General features: G+C 35.4%; 3 protein-coding genes and 1 long non-coding RNA gene across 4 annotated transcripts in view; 3 read left to right on the top strand and 1 right to left on the bottom strand.

The window, feature by feature from the left end:
- LOC107618654 (protein indeterminate-domain 2) overlaps positions 1-1,336 on the top strand; it is an 8,927-nt gene extending 7,591 nt beyond the window's left edge. The window contains exon 3 of the mRNA XM_016320776.2: positions 82-1,336. Within this exon, the coding sequence (XP_016176262.1) occupies positions 82-1,027 (946 nt within the window). The 3' untranslated portion in view covers positions 1,028-1,336. The remainder of the gene's footprint in view (positions 1-81) is intronic.
- Positions 13,592-14,523, bottom strand: LOC107615414 (3-ketoacyl-CoA thiolase 1, peroxisomal-like). The gene is made up of 5 exons (XM_021111855.1): positions 14,510-14,523; positions 14,467-14,473; positions 14,277-14,409; positions 14,093-14,189; positions 13,592-13,784 (listed from the first exon to the last, which is right to left on the bottom strand). The coding sequence occupies exons 1-5, from the start codon at positions 14,521-14,523 to the stop codon at positions 13,592-13,594; spliced, it is 444 nt and encodes a 147-aa protein (XP_020967514.1).
- The window catches only part of LOC110266381, a 15,022-nt gene continuing 7,589 nt past the window's right edge, over positions 15,093-22,525 (top strand). Inside the window, exons 1-2 of the long non-coding RNA XR_002353703.1 lie at positions 15,093-15,233; positions 19,794-19,796. This is a non-coding gene — a long non-coding RNA (uncharacterized LOC110266381). The remainder of the gene's footprint in view (positions 15,234-19,793; positions 19,797-22,525) is intronic.
- LOC110266380 lies at positions 15,909-16,403 on the top strand. Its single transcript, XM_021110914.1, has 2 exons — positions 15,909-16,195; positions 16,296-16,403. The coding sequence occupies exons 1-2, from the start codon at positions 15,925-15,927 to the stop codon at positions 16,361-16,363; spliced, it is 339 nt and encodes a 112-aa protein (XP_020966573.1). The 5' UTR covers positions 15,909-15,924; the 3' UTR covers positions 16,364-16,403.

Raw genomic sequence — 22,525 nt, 5'->3', positions numbered from 1 at the left:
AAAAAATATTTTTATAAAAATAATCTCCAACAGAAAAAGCAACCTAATTATTGAGATGTGTTAGTTGTTGATATTGTGCAGAAGAGATAGCTTCATCACCCACAGAGCATTCTGCGACGCACTTGCAGAGGAGAACAACAACAAGAACGAAGGATCATTATTCCCAAACATACCTTCAAATCTCCAATCCCAACCCCAAATCCCAAACCTCCTTCTTCCCTCTCTACCAATCACCACCACCCCCACCACTCTTTCTTCATCCTCCTCACTCCCTCTTCACCACGACCTCATCATTCCAAAACCCTCATTCAACAACATACCCTTCCCGAGAAACCCCAACACCACCTCCACCACCACCATCTTCGATGACAACGCCCTCCACTTAACTGCGTCGTCGTCATCACTGTCCTCGCCGCACATGTCAGCCACCGCACTGCTTCAGAAAGCAGCGCAAATGGGTGCAACCGTCAGCAGCAGCAACAACAACATAGTAGTGGAGAATAGCAACAAGGGTGGCGGTTATGTAACCGCCACAACAAGCATGGCGCCGCCATCGTTTAGCGGAGTAGCTCCAGTGCAACAGAATGTGAATAACAATAATAACAGTTTGTTCATGAACCAGTTCATGCAACAAGACATGGCTACTACTCCTCATCATTATGGTAATTTGATGTGTGGAATGAACGGTGTGGATATGTTCAACGCTATATTGGACCAAAGCAAGGCACTGTCCAAGATCATTGACCACAGTAACCACCACCGCGAAAGTGCGGTGACGAAAAGGGAGTGTACTAAGGGTGGAAGTATCGGGGGTAATAGTGATGTGATGACGTTGGACTTGTTGGGAATAGGAGGAGGCGGCGGCGGTGGACATAATGGAAGTGGTGGTTTCTATGGCGGTGGTAATAATAATAATAACCAGCAACAAGGAGATAATAATGGTGCAGCAAGTGTAAGAGATGAGGTTTGGAATTGGTCAACGAAGAACGCAGGTTTTGAATCCTTCTCAGCAACAAGCAGCATTTGAATGAATTGATTCTTGTTATCGTGAAGTGGTATTTTTATACTTTACGATAGAGTGAAGTATATGATCATAAATCATTGAAAAAGTCACATGTGAAGAAGTATAAGATGTTACTTTTTCATTGGTTAAATCATAACACTTTATCATGAAGTAATATTGTTCTACTTTATATGAGTATCTATTGTCACGAAATAATTTTAACTTCTTTTTTTTTTTTTTCAATGGCTGGTGTAATTTTCTGCCAAGTTTGGTCGTTAATTATGTAATTTTTTCTTTAAAAATTTTAATTTAGCTATGTCCTCCGTTCGGCCATTCATTTATATTTTATTATTGTAATCTGGAAATTAAATTCTGGAAGAAAACCGAAAGTGCCTTGGCAAAGAGCAAGGCACGTTAGAGTTGGGATAACAGTGTAGATCACTTCTTTGTGTTCAGATAATTATTACTGCTGTTAAAACGGTTATGGTAAAATATTCTTGACTTTATTCAAGATTAAATAATGATGTATGAACTGATAGATAGAGAAGAAAAGTAAAGTTTACTCCACATTTATTGGGTAATTTACTTATTTAAACTAGTTAAAGATAGATATTATTAGAATATTCTAAAACTAAATGTATTATAATTTTATCCTCCCACTTTTTATAAAAATCGTGGCATATCTACAAGTTTTTCGAAAAAATATAAAACCTAGTAGATTACCACGATTTAAGCTTCAAATCTTCATACATGAATCGTTGTCACTGGGCATATTTTAAGTGGGTCAGAAATGTAAACCTTTTACAAGTATAAGACCACGATTTACACATTAATTCAAAATCATGGACAAGTGAGATAAAACTATAGGCACACAAAGCATAAGTCATGGGTTTAGTGTTGGTTTTCCAAGAATTGAATGAAACCCATGAAAGACCCATGATTTAGTGTGATACATACATAAAACATATGTAAGAAACCAACGATTTATGCAAAGTGGTGGCGTGCATATATATATAAAATCAGTAGCGAGCCAACGTTTTAGTTGAGCCATTTGAGCGAAGAAAACTCAAACCATAACAACGATTTACAGTTCTGAAATAGCTAGTGATCTTGGTGGGGTACACCGCATAACAAAACGTGGCGATAGATTATTCATACGGTGGCTATTCTGATAAAGTTGTCAGTTTCATCTTTTTGTGGTTGTTATTGATTTAAAAGCGTATCACTAAAAGTGTTGCTTAAAGAGAAAGTGTTATCCTTAATCGTTAACTTGGCTCTGATACCAATTTTTTTTTTTTATTTTCGACTTTTCTTTTAATATAATTTCTTAAATCCTCAAGAACTTCTTTTATTTCTACACTTTCTCTTATTTTTAAATATCTTTCAATTTTTTTTCATTCTTCATTTTTTCTTTCAACAGCTTTAATTCTTTTAAATCGTAATATGATTTTTCAAGCATTTATAAAATTTTTAAATTTAATTCCACACTACAAGAAAATAGAGTTATTTTAACACTTTATTTTTTAACACCATAATTAAATGTCAAAATTAATATATATTTTTGACAAATATCACAAACGTCAAATTTTTTATGTTTTCTTGATGAATAATTTGACCGTAGAAAATTACTCCTCAATTTTGATACTCATTTGTTTTCAATTTACTCCATTGTTCCTCTTCTTTTTTGGGTTCCGTCAATTTTGGCATCACACTGCTCTCAGTTTGGGATCATACTACTCATTCTTTATCTTCAAAATCTCAATTTATTCTTTTGCCAACTTGTTTATGTTTATTCTTATTTCTATCCTTTTTATTATATGATCGTCAATTTCGATCTGAAGATTATTTAATTCTCTTTTATACTCCTCTATTTTACTTTTTAATTTTCTCGCTCTTTTCCTTTTTATTTTATTTTCTGATTTTTCAATCTTTTTATGCTTTATCATAATTAAAAATAGTTTTGTTTAACATTATTTATTTTAGAATTTCTGCAAACTCTATCATCAATTCATCACTATTTTCTAGAGATTCTATTAATTTTTCTAGCTTTTCAACTTCTCTTTTCAACTTGTTATAGATTATTTTTAGAGCTTCAAATGCTCTTTTATTTATTTCAGAAAACTGCAAATAATTCAAACGATTCTCTCTTTCAAAGAGCTCTTGTTTCTTATCTTGATAAGTTACATATATTTCTTCTTTATTTATTGTCATAATTTAGTATTTAGGGTTTCATTTAATTTTTCGACCTTTTTTGTTAATTCTTTTATTTCAGAGTTTTCTTCTTTAGTCTCTAACTTAGATAAACTTAAAGGACTATTAATTTTAGATTCTCTTATTTGAAAATTCGATGAAACCAATTTTCCTGATGGTTCTTTTAATAATAGAACTGGGTTTTTAATAGCTTTATATTTTGGTATTTCTGTTTTTACAATTTTTTGAAATAATTCATCTACATAAATTCTTTCTCTGTTTTTAAATATTATACTATGATGGCTATTTGTTAAAGCATAATTTATTGCATATGTAATTGAAAATGGTTCATCATCTTGTTCCATTAGATTCTTTTTGTGAAATTTATAGCCAAACTTATAGATCTTCCAAGATTTTCAGTTGATAAAGGTATAGCATATCCAATATGGGCATTAAATTTAACATTTACATTTGCCAAATTTCTATGAACAATTCCAATTATTTGATCTATTGGGTCATCAGTAATTCTTTTGTCACAGATTGCTAAATTTATTGGTGAATTAATTCCTTTCATATATGTAGATTTGATTAAGACTTGTATGGTACTAATATGAATCCATCCAATTTTAGATCTTTTTTGTTGATCCTTAATTTTCTCAATCTGTTTACTCAATTCTTTATCATTTATCAAAGCTATTTCAAGTTCTCCATTGGCAGATTTTATCTTTATAGGGGCTTCAAGTTGAATGTTTCCATAGTATATTATATTTTTTCTATTAAAACCTTCTTTTAAAAGACTTTGCTTATTAAAATTTTCATTTGATTTGAGATTTAATTCTGTTTTTAGAACAGCCTGTTTTTCATTATCTAATAAAGCAGTTAATCTATAATAATTAGATTCTTCCGTTAATTCTAAACTTTCTAAATAATTCATAACTAAAAGATTAAGATGAAGATGTACCTTTCTGGAGAAAAACTTCCTTTATTTAGTATATTTTACATAAGGTGTTTTTATCTCCAGAGGGGAGATTGTAGATAATAACTCCAGAGGGGAGTTTAGAACTATTTTTCCCTAGGAGAATTCTTTGTCAGACTACAGAATCGCCTCGGCAGCTTCCTCCTTGCTCTCCTAGCATGTGAGTACTCTTAGCCTTCTGCTTTCTGTTTTCTGATACCCTCTTCAATTGCCTAAGCAACCTATTTATAATAGTTGGGTCTGATGGACAATTCCCATCCTTACCCTTCTTATGACGTCATTGCTTACGTCATTGTTTATTATCTTGCACCAGCTACAAGCTACATGCTTTATGACCTAAGCGCTTACGTCATTATGCAATAATGTTGAGGGATGCTTCAGATGCACTGTCCTCTTCTTTTATCATGTGGGCTTCAGATGCACTGTCCTCTTCTTTTATCATGTGGGTTGATTCCGTTTCATTATTGCTTTCTTCAGATATTTCTGAGGCACATAGCTGGCACTTGTGGTCTTCTCTATCTTTTATCAAATAGCAGAGATTCCTCTTTATCCCTTCAGGGAGCTTTTCTAAAAGTCCAGATAAATTATAGAATGCTGATTCAAATTCCACCAAGAGTCTCATCTCTCTTTCTTCAATTTCATTTCTTTTACTGGACACAAGCAGAGTATTTCTACTTTTATAATTAATCCTTGTGTGAGATTCTTTCGTTATTTTTTGAGTTCTTTCAAAGACCCTTGCTAATGTGCTGGCTAGTCTTCCTTCATGACTGTAAATTGTTAAATTTTGAATTCAATCAATTGGTTGAAAATTTCCTGGGAAGACGGACATGAATATTACTTGGTGTGCTGAAATCAAGCATTCTTCTTCTTTATTAAAAATAGGTTGACTGTTTGTAAATTTTAGGGATACATCCCTTGGATTTACATTGTCAATCATATTTTTAAATCTCTTTACTGCATCAAGAATCCTGTAGGAAACTCACTAATAATTTTTAGATCATTAAAAATTAAAATTGTATCAATTAATCCATACTGGAAAAACTGATAAGTGTCAGATGGGGAAGCATCTGGAAAGATAACCAGCTTTGTTAGCTGTTCTTTGGCAATAGGATAATATCCCAAAATTGCCCTTTTTTCTTCAGTCCAATTCAGGACTATATTAAGGGTTTCTCTGAGATTTGATCTACAGACCCTTTTCTTTTCCTTGATTTCAGCCCTTGTAGGAATGTTTCTTATTATTCCTATTCTCTGGGTTTGAATTGGAGCTTTATCTGCTCTTTTTAGGGTTTGCTCTGGATGAAGAGCTTCATATTCCCTGAAGGATTCCTTTGCCTCTTCCAGTGTTAAAAATCTTCCTTTATGAGTTATCCTTGATTGATGTGTGAATGGTGCTGCTTTTTCCCAGGCATCATATACTCCTTTCATGGGGCCATTATAAATTATATAATATTTTTTATCTTGGGTGGATTTTTTAATAATTTCAGCAATTGTTATATTTTCTGAAATTTTTTCTTCACCTGATTTGTCCACCATGCTTAGCTGGCTGAACTCTGATGGTTTCGCTTGTTGTGTTGATTTCATTGCTTCAATGGCCTTCTTGAGAGATTGGATCTGTGTTCTTATTTGCTGACAATGCTTGCATTTTTCGAGTTCTTGCTCATATTTTTGAATTTCTTGATCTAATGCGTTGTAGACGAACTCCATTCTCTCGTTAATGTATCTGCAATAACATTTTTGTCACCCTTAATATATTCAATCTTTATTGGATATTGTAACAAAAATAATTGCCATCTTACTAATCGTCCATGATTATAGTCAACTTTTAAATTATATCGTATGAAACCTGTTAGGTAACTTGAATCTGTCCTTAATGTAAATTCTCTTGGTAGTAAATCAATTTTCCATTTTTTAAGAGATTTAATTGCTGCTAGAGTTTCCTTTTCATGAGTAGTATATCTCTGTTCTGTTGGAGTAAAAGTCCCTGAAATATACCTGCAAAGTAATTCCTTTGGGGAATATTTAGAATCTAGTGATTCTTTTTCTCGTTTCAAACTTTTTATAGCTTTCTTAGCTTTTAGACATCCTGACCAGGTTATGTCCGAAGCATTTGTTTCTACTATTAAGTAGTCGTTTTCTTCTGGAATATAAAGTTCTGGAAGTTTTTCACATACTTCTTTGACTCTTTGAATTTGCATACTATCTTTTTCTTCCCATTTCCATTCTTTTTTAGTACTTATTTTTGGAAATAAGCTTTTAGTGTATTCTGTTATATTCTTTAAAAATCTTTGATTGATCAGAAATATAATTTATACACCCTAAAAATCTTTGTAATTATTTTCTATCTTCTATTTTATTAGGAAATAAATTTACCTTTCCTAGAACATTTGGTTGAAGTTTTAGCTTTCCTTGAGTGGATATAATTAATCCAAGAAACTCAACTCTTTTAGATTTTTTTCCATAAATCTTTGATAAATATCTGGGGCTTGTTTTAATCCGAATGGTAATACATTCCATTCATAGAGCAACACACTTGTTGATTCTTTTGTTGGGCAAGTAAAAGCAGTTAATTTCTTTGTTTCTTCGTCTAAATGAAGTTGCCAATATCCTGATTTTGCATCAAGAGATGAAAACCAAGTTGCTCCTTTGATTTTTTCTAAAATAGAATCTTTTCTTGGAAGTTTATGACTCATAGTTGCTTCATTCATCTTCTTATAATTAATTACCATTCTTCATTTTCCTCTTTTAATTTCATTATTGTTTTCGACATAAAAGGCTGGAGCCGCATGAGGACTTTTACTTAATCTTATAATTCATTTTTCCAAAAGATCTTTACATTCTAATGAGAACTCTTCTCTATCTCTTGCGGAATAAGGAATTTTATTTGGAACATTTATCTCTTTTGTAGGTTCTTTTAATTTAATATATAAAAAATATTTTAAATTTTAAAATCTTATCTATAGTAGTAGTTGGTATTTTTATACGTTTTGATTTTTGATTTATTGAAGAATCGTGTGGAGCTTTTAAAATTATATATGTTAATTCTTGAATGAATGGATGATATAACTTTAAAAAGTTATTTCCTATGATAAAATCTATTCCAAAATCTAACATATATATAGATGGAACAATGAACCTATAATTTTGAATAAATATTTCAGCCATCTCTGCTTTTTGGTCAATTTTATGTATTGATTTGTATTCTTTATTAAAGACTTCTTGTCTATGATCTATAATATTTTTTCCAAAAAATTCTTTATATAAAATCATCATTATATGTAATATCTTGTCATAAGCTGTTGTTTTTGTTGCTAATTCTTCTATTATTTGGTTTTCTATTGATGTCATATAATCTCTTACAGTTCCTTTAGTATGAAACCCTATATAATTCCAGATATCTCTTCCAGACAATTCACTAAGTTTTGGATTAGTAAAGGCTTCTAATAAAAAGGAATTCAACCAGTTCTCGAAATTTTTTTTTCATTCTGTTTACAGTCTAAATCGAGCATTCTTTCTCCTTCCATTTCTTGAATTTTAGGAACGTATTTTGATGGTATTTTTGTGTACTTTGAATCTTTATTCATAAACCCCTTTTTAAAAGTATAATTTTTAAAACTTGTTTCCCATTTAAATTGAGATTGATTATCCTTAGATGTTCCAGCTTCATTTTTTACTTGTATTGAAATTGCTGGTTCTTCATCACTTGAATAATCTAGGATGTGTTCTTCATTTTCTATATTTTCAGAATTTACTAATTCTTCTTCTATTTGAAATTCTTGTTCTATAATATTATTTTCTTGAGCCATTTTTAATTGTTTAAAAAGCATTGTAACTTCTTCTAATTTTTCTTCAATATTCATAATTTCAATGGTGGTTTTACTTTTAATTCTGTTATGTTGATTATATTTTGAAATTTTTCTTCTTTGGGATATCTCTTTCTGAAAATATTTATTTAATATCTGTTTAATTTCGTTTATATTAGGTTCCTCTTTTTCCTTATTTCTTTAAAATTTTATGGATACTAATATTTCTTCAAGCATATCTACTATAGAATTTAATTGTGGGTTAAAAGTATGATAAAGATGTGGGGAATCATTTCCATGGTAACATTTTTTAGAAATTCCGTGTGAAAAATAAGTTTTTTCAGGTTTTTGAAGTCCTTCAATAAAACTTATAGTAAAATAAAGATTTTGAGAAAAATCATTTTGTATTGATTTTAAGAATTCGGTGTCATTGCAATTAACATTAGTTAAAATCATTAGTTTTTGATCTATTAATTTTGATAATTTAATTATTTCTTCTCTTAAATCTTTCAATTTACTTTTTTCCATTAGGTAATGCTTTTCTTATAAAAAGCTATGATTTTAAGTGTTTTGTAGTGAAAAGTGTGACTTTAAAATGTATGGTTTAGATTTTGTCACGTAGGCGTCTTTAGAAAAAATTGTTTTTAGGATCTTTATTTGAGTGGTGGCTTATCATATTAACTATAATGACTAAATGAGATTGCTCATGTGGCAGGAAATATAAATAAAAAAATTAGTCTTTTTAAATTTTTTTTACTACGTTGACTATAATTAATGCGATGATGGTGTGAATTGCTAATACAAATTACTATATAAAATACTGTACAGTTGTGATAGATTATAACACATTTATAAACTATAGAACTGACATACATAATTAATACATGTTAAATAAATAGAAAAATGAAATAGGTCACATTGGCAAAGGCTGAACTTTTATTGTTAAAAATCTAAAAACATGCATTTTGATGGATTTTGATTTTGTAAATGAGTTATTGTGTTGTTATTGTGAAAAAATAACAGAAGATGCCATTACACGAGCGCATTATTTTTTACCTTCAAGCTGTTGAGTTGTACTATATTGCTAGGGTTTATGAGTATCGGTTTAAATTTGACGAGACATTTATTTGTGCATTTATAAAGCAATCACATATAAAGAGACACATCTTTTATATGCTTTTCGAAGAGTGCATAATGATATTGTAAGATGTTACGTAGGTGAGGCAGTGAGTGAGTGTTTGTCAGATTTTGAACAATACATGCCTGAAGGGAGATCAGCATGGATATAATTTCAGGAGTTATTTGGTAAGTTTTCTCCTGACCCATATATTTAGAAGCACAGCGTCTATCAGACATGGTTCCAACAGAAATTTAGGGTTCTCCTGGCAAATGCTAGTGAGGATTTATGCTCAAACATACATTATGCATAATGCTCTTATCGACTTAGTTGTTTGGAGATAAATTTGGTGCTCAAGTATACATTCATTGATTGTTCTATGTTGCAAAGCTGGATGAGTTGAAAAAATATAGTTGGGGTTCTGCCATGTTGGCGTGGTTGTCCGCTGCATGTGTCGTGTTGCCAACTAAAATGTGGTGCAATTAGCCGGTTTGTTGAGCCTTCTCCATTCATGGATATTTTGGCGTTTTTCTAGATTCAGACCCTGTGGGTATGATTCATTTGTTTGGCTATTGGCCTCTAGGTAATAATATTCTTGGTTCAAATTTCTCATTTAATGCAATAGTTCATATTTATCTATTTCGTTCATAATGGTAAGATGATTACATTGTAGGTGGAAGGGATTTAGTCCTTCGTATCATGAGAGAAAGTCTAGGTTGAGGTTGAATATGTTGCAATCCACTGAGGTAAGTATCTTACATGTTGTTTAGTTAATCATAGTAAAGTGTTAAATATTCTGAAGCCGTAACATAAAACTTCAGTGTCTTAATAGTTTTGTGGAGGCCATTTGATCCGGAGGTATAAAGTGTTATGGATCACGCTATCATTGAGCACAGACATCAGATATTATATCGTTCTGTTATAATTCTGATCTACTTTGCTGTTATTGAATGCCATCAGATTGATCGTGTTATACCTAAGTTTGGTGGGGTGTAGCACCGACTAGAGACATCTCTTGACATTGATTTCCTTATGTCAAAGGATAGGAGGGGTAGAGACCAATGGTTCTCCGAGTATCAATCAAAGTGGTACGAGTTCAGAAATGCCAGAGAGCAAGTTGTCCTATGCTTCAACCTTGTCCTAGTCCATCAGCGAATTTCATGGATTGGTGATACCAAGAGGCATAAAGACTTCTATCATCAGAGGATGTTCTTGATAAACAACTATTTTATGGTTTATTTTGTATTGAATTGAGTGGATTTTATCCATTATTCTCACACTTATTCATATAATTCACATGTTTTAAATTTTCCTTCCTAATTTTGTGCTATGATTGAAAACATGCTTCTTTGGTCTTAAATTCGCTAATTTTAATCTTCTCTTATTACCATTCGATGTAGTGATATGTTTGTCAAGTGTTTTCAGAGTTTATAGGGCAGGAATGGCTTAGAGGATGAAAAAGAAGCATGCAAAAGTGAAAGGAATACAAGAAACAAAGTATTTCAGAATCTGGTAGCGACGCGCACGCATGGACGATGCATACGTGTGACTGGTGCATTCGACAGATGACGCACACGCGTGGCTGACGCCTACGCGTGGCCAGTGAAAATTCCAGTGACGCGTACACGTAGCTGACGCGTACGCGTGACAGAGCGTCACGTGCTGCATTAAACAGAAAACGCTGGGGGCGATTTCTGGGCTGCTTTTGACCCAGTTTCAGGCCCAAAAATACAGATTAGAGGCTGTAGAGTGGAGCTGGAAAAAGGAATCATTCACTTTCATTCATTCACACTTTAGGTTTTAGATGTAGGTTTCTAGGGAGGGAGGCTCTCTCCTCTCTCTAGGTTTAGGGCTTCTTCTTTCAATTTCTCCTTAGGTTCAGGTTCAATCTTCCTTTAATTTAGTTTTTGTCTTACTTTTATTTGTTTAAGAACTTTAGTTCATCTTCTTCTCTTGTTAATTTCCCTTTTTCATCATTTTTTATGTTTATGAGCTCATGTTACATTTGATTTCTGTTAATGCAATTTATGTTTTCTATGTTTATTGTTACTTTCTTTAATTGTTAGTCATTGATGCTTGCAATTGGTTGTTTAGATTTAATATTCCTTGTTAATTTTATCATGCTTTTATTTTGTGCCTACCAAGTGTTTGATAAAATGTTTGGGTGAATTTTAATTTAGCTTTTTACGTTCTTGACTTGGATTGATTATTTAGAGACTCTTGAGTTATCAAAAGTCTTTTGTTGATTGGTGATTGAAGATTGCCGGTTAGCTTGAACTTCACCAAAGCTAGTCTCTCACTATGAGTTGGCTAGGACTTGTGAACTTAAGTTGATTGTATGCACTTGACCTTCCTCCATTGGTTAGAGGTTAACTAAGTGAAGGCAATCCACATTTACCATCACAATTGATAATGATAATAAGGATAGGACTTCTAATCCTCTTTCCTTGTTAAGAGCTTTCGTATTTATTACTTTATTTTCTTGCTATTTTTACTTTCTTGTCTTTTAATTCAAAAACCCCAAAAACGTTTTCCCATAATCAATAGTAAGTACACTTCCCTGAAATTCCTTGAGAGACGACCCGAGGTTGAATACTTCGGTTAATTTTATTGGGTTTGTATTTGTGACAAACAATTTAAACATTGATTGAGGTTTAATTGTCGGTTTAAAACTATACTTGCAACGCGATATTTTTGTGAAAATCTTTACCGACATTTTTTCTCCGTCAAGTTTTTGGCGCTGTTGCCGGGGAATTGCAAATGTGTGCCTTATTATTGGTTATTGTGAATATGTTTGCCTTTTTTGTCTTTATTAGTTTTTGCTAGTTTTAGGAGTTTATTTCCCTTATTTCTTATTAGTTTTTGTTTTTATTTTCTCTTGCTACTATGAATTCTCACCCCTTTGGCTATGAGTTTGGATCAAATTATGTCTAGGGAATGGAAGCTACAATGAGAACATGCATCAAGGATGGGACAATCAAAGGTGGGAGGAGCCTCAAGCTTATGGACAACCCTCTTGGAAACAACCATTCCATGATGCATACCAAGACAATGGTTATTATGGTAGACCTCTTCGTGACAATCAACAACCACCATCATATACCTATGAATCCCCTCTTCAACATAGCTTTGAACCACCATACTCACAAGCCCCCTACAATCAAACACTTCCATATGATCCTAACCTTTATCCACCATACCAACCACCCTACGAGCCATATGACACTACAAGAAAACAGCTCTATTGCCACGCTTTTAAAGCGTGGCGAAAAGCTGAAAAAAGCATGGCGATAGCTTTTTGCCACGCTTTTTGAGCTACCGCCACACTTTTGAAAGGGTGGCATCTGGAAGGGTGGCGGTTGCTCTATCGCCACGCCTTTTTCAGTCTATCGCCACGCTTTTTTTGCCACGCTTTTTACATATTGCCATGCTTAAAAACGTGGCCGTATGTGGGAGATATGGCCACGCTTTCAAAGCGTGGCCGTACATGAGATATGGCCATGCTTTTGAAACGTGCCAATAAAGAGATATAGCCACGCTTTGGCCGTATGTGAGAGATATGGCCATGCTTTAAAAGCGTGGCCGTATGTGAGATATGGCCACGCTTTAAAAGCGTGGCTTGCCAATTTGAACTTTTTGCCACGCTTTGTTCACGCTTTCAAAGCGTGGCCTATTCCTTTGTCAAATTAAAAAAAAGGAAAAAAATAAGAAAATATAAAAAAAAATTTCTTATTAATTTTTATGAATTTAATAAATTTTAAAATTTGTTTGCAAATTTCATGGCTAAAGAAAGCGTGGATAACAAAAATGTTTGCTAAAGAAATGTGATTGAATCCAACAAAAAAAATTCAAAATGTTTTGACAACTTGTGTAATTAAGTCATCTAAGGATTATTTCCTAATGAGAACTCATTGTAACAAACTTATAAGAATGACAAGAAGAATATGCAAATCTATGGTCATTGCAAAATACATATATGAATCAAAGAGAATGATGAGGCTGAGAGCGGCATCTATTGAGCAACCTTAATAATGCATCAGCCTTCCTTCTAGCTCTCAATGAACCATGAGCAGCCAAGCTTTGAAGCGATGGCATGCTCCTTGGATTCGCCAGCAATCACTGCGCAACCACCTTGGTACAGACATGATAAACACAAAGCTGATGAGCTTTTGCAGGCTGAGTGTTTTATTTTGTAACAGGTACATTCCAGAAAAAATCACAATTGCAAAGGTTCAAATTAAAATCTGGCCATCCCGAAACAGATTTCATTATAGCCATATGTGCAATATCATGTATAAAATTAATTTACTCAAGAATTGGATGAAACTAAAAATCTTTGTAAAATTAAAGGGTAAAAGTAAAGCAGATAATAATAATAATAATAATAATAATAATAATAATAATAATAATAATAATAATAATAATAATAATAATAATAATAATAATAATAATAATAATAATATCCATGAAGTAAAAGCATTGAGTAAATGATACATAACAAAGTTTCAGCATGGTACAGACATAATAAAATAGATTGCAAATAGGTTAGCATTTTCAACTAGTAAAACCAGTACCTCATTGATTTCAAACAAGTCAATGTCATGAAGTTCAAGACCAGTAGATTTTACTGCAGCTGGAATAGCAAATGCCAGGCCAACTCCTATAATAGCAGGGTCTACTCTGACAGTAGCAAAACTCCTACAATAATTGAATATAGGATGCTAAGACAATTAAATACAATTATACTCATTTGTGAAATGAATTACTTCAAGTAACCTATCTAGTAGACATCTTTGGAATTAAATGAGCAGAATCAAATTAAGAGCTTAAAATGCTGCTTCTATATATTAATGTGGAATTCAGATATTATAAAACCTGCACTATAGAAAAACTACTTGTAAAGTATACACATTGAACAATATATGCTGAACTGTTTCAAGATCCTCATATTTGACTTGTAATACCACTAATAACAAAATTACTTGTTCTGCGTGATTATTGTGTACCTGAAGGTTCCAATAATCGAAAGCCCCTTTTGCATGGCTACTCTTCTCTTCATCAGGAGAACTGCTGCGGCACCATCACTAACTTGACTAGCATTGCCTGAAATTAAAAATAAGAACTGAGAACAAAAATATGAAAAGAAATTTAAACTATATCAAACTTAACATTAACAGATTTCTTCAGCACCTGCTGTTGTTGAACTATCTTTCTGGAATGCAGGCTTTAGCTTTGTTAGATCCATCAAAGTTGAGTTAGGCTGAATACTATCATCAGCCGAAACTATAATTTGCTTTTCCTCTCTGGTTTTTGGATCCACAATCTACAGAAAAATCATTAATAGTTTAGTACAATAGTACTATAACATTTCAAAATCTGCAATGAAACTTACATTGGAAGTTGGCACTTACCTTGGTAGAAACTGGTATAATTTCATCTTTGAATTTACCAGATTCTCAAAGGCCAATGCAGACGGATTCATCAGCCAATTTGACATGAAGTGCATCCTTGTCTATGGTTGAGTACACAGCCACACAGGGTATTCCCAATTCATGAGTAGTGCAAATAGCACGAACCGGGATTTCGCCTCTGTTAACTACCAGGATCTTGTCACCCTGGCAGGTAGCATGGAGTGCCCCAGAAAATTCACCTTAGTTGTACCTAAGAAACTGCATTATGAATTCTTGATTCCTCTACTTGTCCCTGCATACAAGCCCTTTATTTTCGTTTCCATTCAAGATCAGATTCAGATTTAGAAGGATGCAAAACATGAAATTAAATCTAAGTAATCAAACAATGACGCATTTAGTTCAAGTAATTAGAATTTAGAAGCATGGAGAAGTGGGTGCTTACTGGGATATGGTAAAGAACAAAAAAAGAAAGGATGTGAAGATAAGAGCAACCACTTACCATACCACTTGGCGAGTTCATCATTGGCAGGAGTGACAGCAGCAGCAGCTTTCTTTGAAGGAGGAGGTGGTGCTGCCTTCTTCTTACCAAAGAGAGCCAGTGGAGAGTATAAGTACTCAAAACTCGAAAGAATTCCTATCTTACCACTGAGAAAGATAAGAGAGGGAAAAACAAACCTTGCCCTTCAGTATCATGACATTGAAATTGCTGCTGGTCCTCCTCAAAGGAAGCGGTAAAGTTGATCATGTTACACCAAATCAAAACTGTCCAAATCCATAATTTGATAAAGAACAAATAAATCTCTAAAATAGATCAAAATTTGCACAATTAAAATCAGAACCAAATAAGGATATCAAATCATCAATAATCAAACATGTTTCAATTAAAATTAGAATAAATAAAAAACAAACAAGGAGAACAAAGCAACAATAATTAGAACATGTTTTAATTAAATTCAGAACAAATCAGACCCAAACTTGGAGAACAAATTCAGAAAAATCACACCACAAAATCTTCTCAACAATATGAAGAAAAATTCTGGTCTTGATCAGCTTTCAGATGGTGTTTGTGTTAGGGAAAAATCTGAAAAGGAAAAGACAATGAAATATTGAAACTTTTGGAAAATCTATCTATCTCATTACAGCATATTTTTTCAACTTAGTTCACAATATTTATATTGTTAGCTTCTAAAATAGTTTCATTTGATTCTAATATTATAGCATATTATGCACTCTATGTCAAAGTAAAATTTCAATAGCTGCACGCTGGATAAAACTAAGTTTAATCAGCACACTGTAGCGATATTCCATTCCATCATTAGTACACATGTTAAATCACAATTTTGGGATTTCAATGAAAGAAATATGCAAAGAAAGCAATAAACGTTTGCAGAGAAGAAATGGTACTTGATGAAGAGGAGGCGGTGGAGATGGTGGAGGTGGGGCCCGCACCAGCGAATGAGGTCATCGAAGGAGAGGTGATTGGGAACGGTGAGAATGAAGACAAGAGAAGAGCGAGAGCTAGGGCTTGGGATCGAGGAATGACAGGAGCTCCAGAACAAGTGGAGAACCCCTCTTCGCTCCCTGAATTTAGGGCTCGAATCTTCATCGTTCTCGGAGAAGATAGATTCAAGGTCCAGAGGCTGCTCCGAGTTGACCGAGTGAACTTGGAGGAAGACACCACCAGAGAGACTTGCGACGGAGGGCTTGCGATGGACGCTGTGCGACGAGGGAGTCACCACCAGAGAGAATCACTGCCGAAGAAGCAGCGATGGTGGGAGTGCCAGAAGAGAGAATGACGACGAAGGCATCGCGAGCCTCGGCGATGTTCTTCGGAGGGCTGGGGTTCTTCGCGGAGTGCTGGGGTGAGGACTGGGGTTCTTCGAAGCTTTTAGGATTCTGGCCTTCTGGGTTCAATGAAGAGAAACGGGGTTTTGAATGATGAATGAGATAAGCAGTGTTTTGAATGAAGAAGTACAACGGAGCATTTTATTTTGTACGAGGACCTTTTGGCCACGCTTTTGAAGCGCGCCAAAAGAGTTGTAAGAAACGGCCACGCTTTTAAAATGTCACTATAACGAAACTCTGTCGCAACGCTTTTAAAATGTCCCTATTTCTATCTATGGCCACATTTTTGAAGCGTGGCAGAAAAAAACGTGGCCATATCTCAGCTCAATTGCCACCCTTACAAAAGCATGGCCATAGACTCATTTCGCCACGCTTTTGAAGCGTGGCAAAAAAAAGTGGCCAAATCTCTAACCAATCGCCACCCTCGTAAAAGCATGGCCATTGACCACTTTTGGCCACGCTTTTGAAGCGTGGCAAGAAAAAAGCGTGGCCATAGGCCTTTTTTCTTGTAGTGTGAACCATACATAGAACCACCCACATTCCAACACAATTACTCCCAAGAACCACCACCTCAATATACACCCTCACCATATCCTTATCAAGAAGAACCACCTTCGTATTATGAGCCCTTTCTCCCAACAAATGAACCCTCCTATCCACCCCGAGCTCCCATAGATGATACCTTTAGTGTTATTCGCCAAGGGTAACGAGAGCTTCAAACCACACTTACCTCTTCTCTCACTGGTCTCACCTCTACTCTCCAAGCTCTTATATCCCGTGTGGATCCACCCTCTACCCCCAATACTCATCCCTCGAGCTCTAGTGCACTTCCTTTTCACCCATATCCATCAATCCAAGAGCAATACATCCTAATTATGCTGGTAACATAGAACAAGAGAGAAGGGATCGTCTTAGATACTTAATGGATCGGATTCACGCATCCCTACTTCAAGGGAAGCAAAAGGAGGCCCAAAAAGTGGAAGTAAGAAAGACCATTGAAGATGAAGGAATAGTTGAAGAATTAGGGGAGGTTGAACAAGAGGGAAGTTCCATCATTGAAGACAACTCTACACCAAGTGACAATAGAAATCTTGTTGAAACCTCTTCCATCGGATGTGAAACCAATGTTGAGAAGGACTGTATACACCCTCCAACACATGACTTGATCAATGAGGAAGTGTTGGAAGAAGTTAACAAGAAAGTGAGAATTGAAGAAAGTTGTCAAGAGGTGGAAGTCATCAAGGAGGAGCTGGATTTTGTACTAGGGCAAGTGGAGAACGCCAAAATTATTGAAGAAGAGAAAGTGGTTGAAGATTTAGGAGATGTGGAACCTCGATGGGAGTCTCAAGTCATAAAGCCTCCTTCTAAGATGTTTGAATTTGATGTTGAGGAGGGTGTGCAACCTCCAAGTCATATCATGGTTGAAGACTTTGAGGAGGTTGATCATGAGATGGATTCAATAATTGATGAGTTTTTATCTACAATTGAATCCTTTTGTAACACCCTAACTAGCCTAAGCTTTACCTCGCATCGTAAAGTAAACGTTAATAAGAGATTACGACAATTCTAAACTCACACATATAATATATAGAAAGAATTAATAATATCTAGAAACCCGATGAAAGATATAGCTCAAAAACAGGATTTAAAAAGCGCAAACGTACTAACAAAGCTTCTAACTTACAACACAAGATACAAATAAGATATATCAAAATATAATAGTATAATATCATAAGAATCTAGTCACGGCGCGGAGTTTAAGCCGGCAAGCCATATACAGACCATACATGGAACCAGACAGTAAAAACAGCTTATACAAGTTTTGTTCTCTCAACATATGCCTCTAGGCTAAAACAAAATACAAAATGAGAGATGTATAAACAAATTAAATAAAAAAGACTCAAAAGGTATCCGGATCCTCCGCTTCTGTCACCATCCAAGCAACTCACCGAGGTGGGTTGCGACCTGCATTTGAAAAATACAACAGAAATATGGAATGAGAACCGGCGGTTCTCAGTATGGTAACAGTGCCCAGTGATGTAGGATATAAGACCCCGGGATGCCAAAGGCAATCCTAGACTTCATATCCATCACAAGATTTCAATCTTAAGGCATACTAAAACAAATAAGCATGATTATATAGATCTTACCATAGATAAACAGGGTACTCTATCTTAAGGGATTTCTATTCTAACCAAACACCGCTGTCCCATAGCCTTCACCAACCTATCCTCCATGCGATCCCATCGCCACCGCCTTCTGAACCTCTTCAATCTCAGTAGAAATCACAATTATATACAATGTAAGTAAATCACAAGTAGAAGCATATAAGGCAAGTAACTCAAGTAAGAAAATAGGCATGTTATACAAATAGGCAAACCATTACAAGTAGTCAAAGCATACAAACAGATAGGAGATGCACATGATGAATGCCTGCCCTATTGGCTGTGATATCACATTGTCAGTTCAACTACCAACCCGACACATCTCCATGGAGATGTCGCCCTTCGAAATCATCATTGGGAACCCCCGAGATATAGTGCTCGGATCAATGTCCAGGATTTTGCGCCTGCACGCTCTATTGATCCGAAGGGGTGCGAGCGGGATACTCTTGCCACAGACCTCACATCTCAACGCAAGCGGGACAAACCACCGCCCTTACGTCGCCGCCGCTACCTCGACAGGCGGGATCCAACCGCCGTCCCTGCCGGGCGCATAGCGTCTCATAATCTCAATTTAAAACAGTAGTTCAGTGGTTTTTCATAAAACATTTTTAATACAACAATGATTCATCATTGCACATTCGAGTCCTCGACTCATCTCAACCACTGTCACATCAACATTTCCATTTCCATTTCCGAGTCCTCGACTCATCACAACTACTGTCAATTCACATTTCAATTCTGAACTCAACAGTTCATCAGTTTTCATCTCATATACCAATCTACCTTCACACGCCATCAAACACATCCTTAGTACACCCAAAACCTAAGCCTCCGTTTACTAATTTTTCATAATAATATCAACTAAACTCTAAAGTTCTTTCCCATGTTCTCATACTCAAAATCAAGCCCAAAAGTCTTAAAATGGTGTCATAGAAGCTTACAATCTTGTTGGGAAGGTGAAATAGTTGAAAACAAAGTTAAATTTGAGAAACAGGAAGCGTGCGTACGCATAGGGGTGTGCGCGCGCATGCCCTGGAGAAGTTTTAGAACGTGTGCGTACGCATAGAGGTGTGCATACATACAGATGCCAAAATTCACAATATCTATTTGCTTGCACAACCTGTGCCAGCGCCCTCAACAGAATGACCTTCCCAACGTGTGTGTACGCACTGGGCTGTGCGTACGCACAGCGCTGTGAACAGATTGCCTGTCTCTGCGTGTGCGTACGAACAGGTCTGTGCATGCGCACGGGTTAAAAATTCTGCAAAGGTGTGCGTACGCACAAGGCTGTGCGTGCGCACATACCAGAAATCATAAAATTCTACAACTTTGCAAAATTTCAGATTTTTACACCAATCTTTGAATGATCATAACTTCCTCTAAAAAAATTCCAAATCTTACACTCTTTATATCAATTTGAAGAGTTTTCAATAAGCTTTAATTATATACAGTTTTCAACAAATTTTGAAAACCGAGGCATAAGTTATGATCAAACAAAGTTCACCGAAAATAAACTTTTACCAAAAATCACAATTTACGAAATTTTCCAAAATCCTCAAACCACCTCCAACCAAAGCAATACCAAACTCCCATTTTCAACACAATCTACCCTCTTAGGTCACAATTTACCATTCATGTCAAATTTTCCACCACACTTCATCATTTTGAATCTCAATTATCAAACATATACATCAGAAACAATTTTTCCACCATCACATGCATCCATCGTCATTATATCACTATCAATCTCTATGATCAAACTCATTCATGCTTTATGTTAATACTCAATAATATTCATTCATCCAAACTCATAATACATCATATCTCAACATCATAATCAACAACATTACCAATAATAATTCACAAACCTTATTCAACCAATCAATATCAACAACCACATTAAATCAACCCTATCCTATAGGTCACTAGACTAAATGTCCATGAATATTATATACTACATAGAGAAAACTGAAACCATACCTTGGCCGATTTCCAATATGCCCTTAACCCAAAATGAGCACAACAATGATCACCAACAAGCTTTCCAGCATAATCCAAGCCACCAACAATCACCAAAGGCCTCCAAACTCACAATTATTCAAGCTATATATACATAAACCATCACAATTCAACCTAGGGCTCATAAAAATTAAAATTTCACAAGGGTTCAAGAGTAACTCACCTTAACCAATAGTTTTGGAAGCCAAAACCACAAGCAATCAAGTGCTAGAGTGTACCTAAACACCCAAAACACAAGATTTCACTCAAAACCAAACCCTGAAACTCGAATTTCTCCAAGGCACGAAAACTGGGCAGAAAAACTTTAGAAAATTACCACAATGCTTGGATAAAAAGGATGGGCTTGGCAAGAGCTTCGCGTAGCCGCTGACGGCACGCGAATCGGAGCACCGTAGCTCGAGATATCGCGGATCAAAGTGATGTGTGAATAGTGCTCTTCTCTCTTCTCCCTCTTCTCTTTCTCAGCTGGTGTGTGTGAGTTATGAGAGTGTTGTGTGCTGAATTGGCTTTTATTGAGGGTATATATATGTTGGCCTTAGGCCCAACTTGGGCCCGGTCCAACCCGTTAGCGTTTTTAGCCCGTTCGGTCCAACTTCGGGCCAAACCTTTAAAATTAACGTCGGTTTTCGACTTCTAGTATTTTTCTAAGGTTTTTGACTGTTTTCACTTTTTTTCGCGTAGCACTGGGCAGACTTGAACCGGTTCAACCAGTTTGATTGCCGGTTCACGGTTTTTCACGGTTTTTCGCAAAAAACACATTTTCTAACTCAGAAAAACCTACTGACTCCAAAAATCATATTTAAATCCTCAAATTCTCGTTCTAAATTTTTGGACTCTATTTTGGGCAATTTAATTAACTAATTAGGCGGTTAATTTGTCACGGTTCTTACATTCTCCCCACCAAATAAGAAATTTTGCCCTCAAAATTTAGTGATTACCTGAGAAAAGCTCAGGGTAATCCTTTCGCATCTCAGACTCCAATTTCCAAGTATGCTCTTCAACTCTTGCTCGCTCCCAAGCTACTTTAACCAACTTAACTTCTTTTCCTCGCAGCTTCTTTACATTAGTGTCGTCATTATGCACCAGTATTACTTGAAAAGTCAAGTTCTCCCTCAACTCAACCGACTCAGGTTCTAACACATGAGCTGCATCCGACGTGTACTTGCAGAGCTGTGACACGTGGAATACGTCATGCATATTAGACAGATGAGGTGGCAAAGCTACTTGATATTCCACCGGCCCGAATCGTCTCAGAATCTCAAACGGTCCAATGAACCTCGGATTCAATTTCTTGGTTTTTATAGCTCTTCCAATCCCAGTCGTCGGAGTAACCCTCAAGAATACATGTTCTCCTACATCAAATTCCAACGGCTTCCTCCTTTGATCCGCATAGCTCTTCTGTCGACTTTGAGTAGTTAGAATTCTCTCTCGTATCTTCTTAATCTTCTCAGTAGTTTCTGCTACCAAATCAGGACTGATGAGCGGATAATTTATACGCTTTTTGGCATTATTTTTAGTATGTTTTTAGTAGGATCTAGTTACTTTTAGGGATGTTTTCATTAGTTTTTATGTTAAATTCACATTTCTGGACTTTACTATGAGTTTGTGTGTTTTTCTGTGATTTCAGGTATTTTCTGGCTGAAATTGAGGGACTTGAGCAGAAATCAGATTCAGAGGTTGAAGAAGGACTGCTGATGCTGTTGGATTCTGACCTCCCTGCACTCAAAGTAGATTTTCTGGAGCTACAGAACTCGAAATGGCGCGCTTCTAATTGCGTTGGAAAGTAGACATCCAGGGCTTTCCAGCAATATATAATAGTTCATACTTTGGCCAAGAATAGATGACGTAAATTGGCGTTCAACGCCAGCTTTCTACCCAAATCTGGCGTCAAGCGCCAGAAAAGGAGCCAAAACCAGAGTTGAACGCCCAAACTGGCACAAAAACTGGCGTTCAACTCCAAGGAGGACCTCTGCACGTGCAACACTTAAGCTCAGCCCAA

Source organism: Arachis ipaensis, chromosome B09, assembly GCF_000816755.2.
Source record: "Arachis ipaensis cultivar K30076 chromosome B09, Araip1.1, whole genome shotgun sequence".
In the NCBI taxonomy this organism is placed as follows: domain Eukaryota; kingdom Viridiplantae; phylum Streptophyta; class Magnoliopsida; order Fabales; family Fabaceae; genus Arachis; species Arachis ipaensis.
Note: the sequence above shows the minus strand (reverse complement) of the source record. Positions and strands in the feature narration are given on the sequence as shown.

Excerpts from the sequence above, each read along its gene's own strand:
- LOC107615414 (XM_021111855.1), bottom strand. Across the intron at positions 14,190-14,276 it reads AGATAGTTCAACAACAGCAG|GCAATGCTAGTCAAGTTAGT; the intron begins GTGCTGAAGAAA and ends TTTTAATTTCAG. Across the intron at positions 13,785-14,092 it reads TCGATTATTGGAACCTTCAG|GAGTTTTGCTACTGTCAGAG; the intron begins GTACACAATAAT and ends CAATTATTGTAG.
- LOC110266380 (XM_021110914.1), top strand. The coding sequence starts at position 15,925 with ATGGTGGAGGTGGGGCCCGCACCAGCGAATGAGGTCATCGAAGGAGAG. Across the intron at positions 16,196-16,295 it reads CACCAGAGAGACTTGCGACG|ACGAAGGCATCGCGAGCCTC; the intron begins GAGGGCTTGCGA and ends GAGAGAATGACG.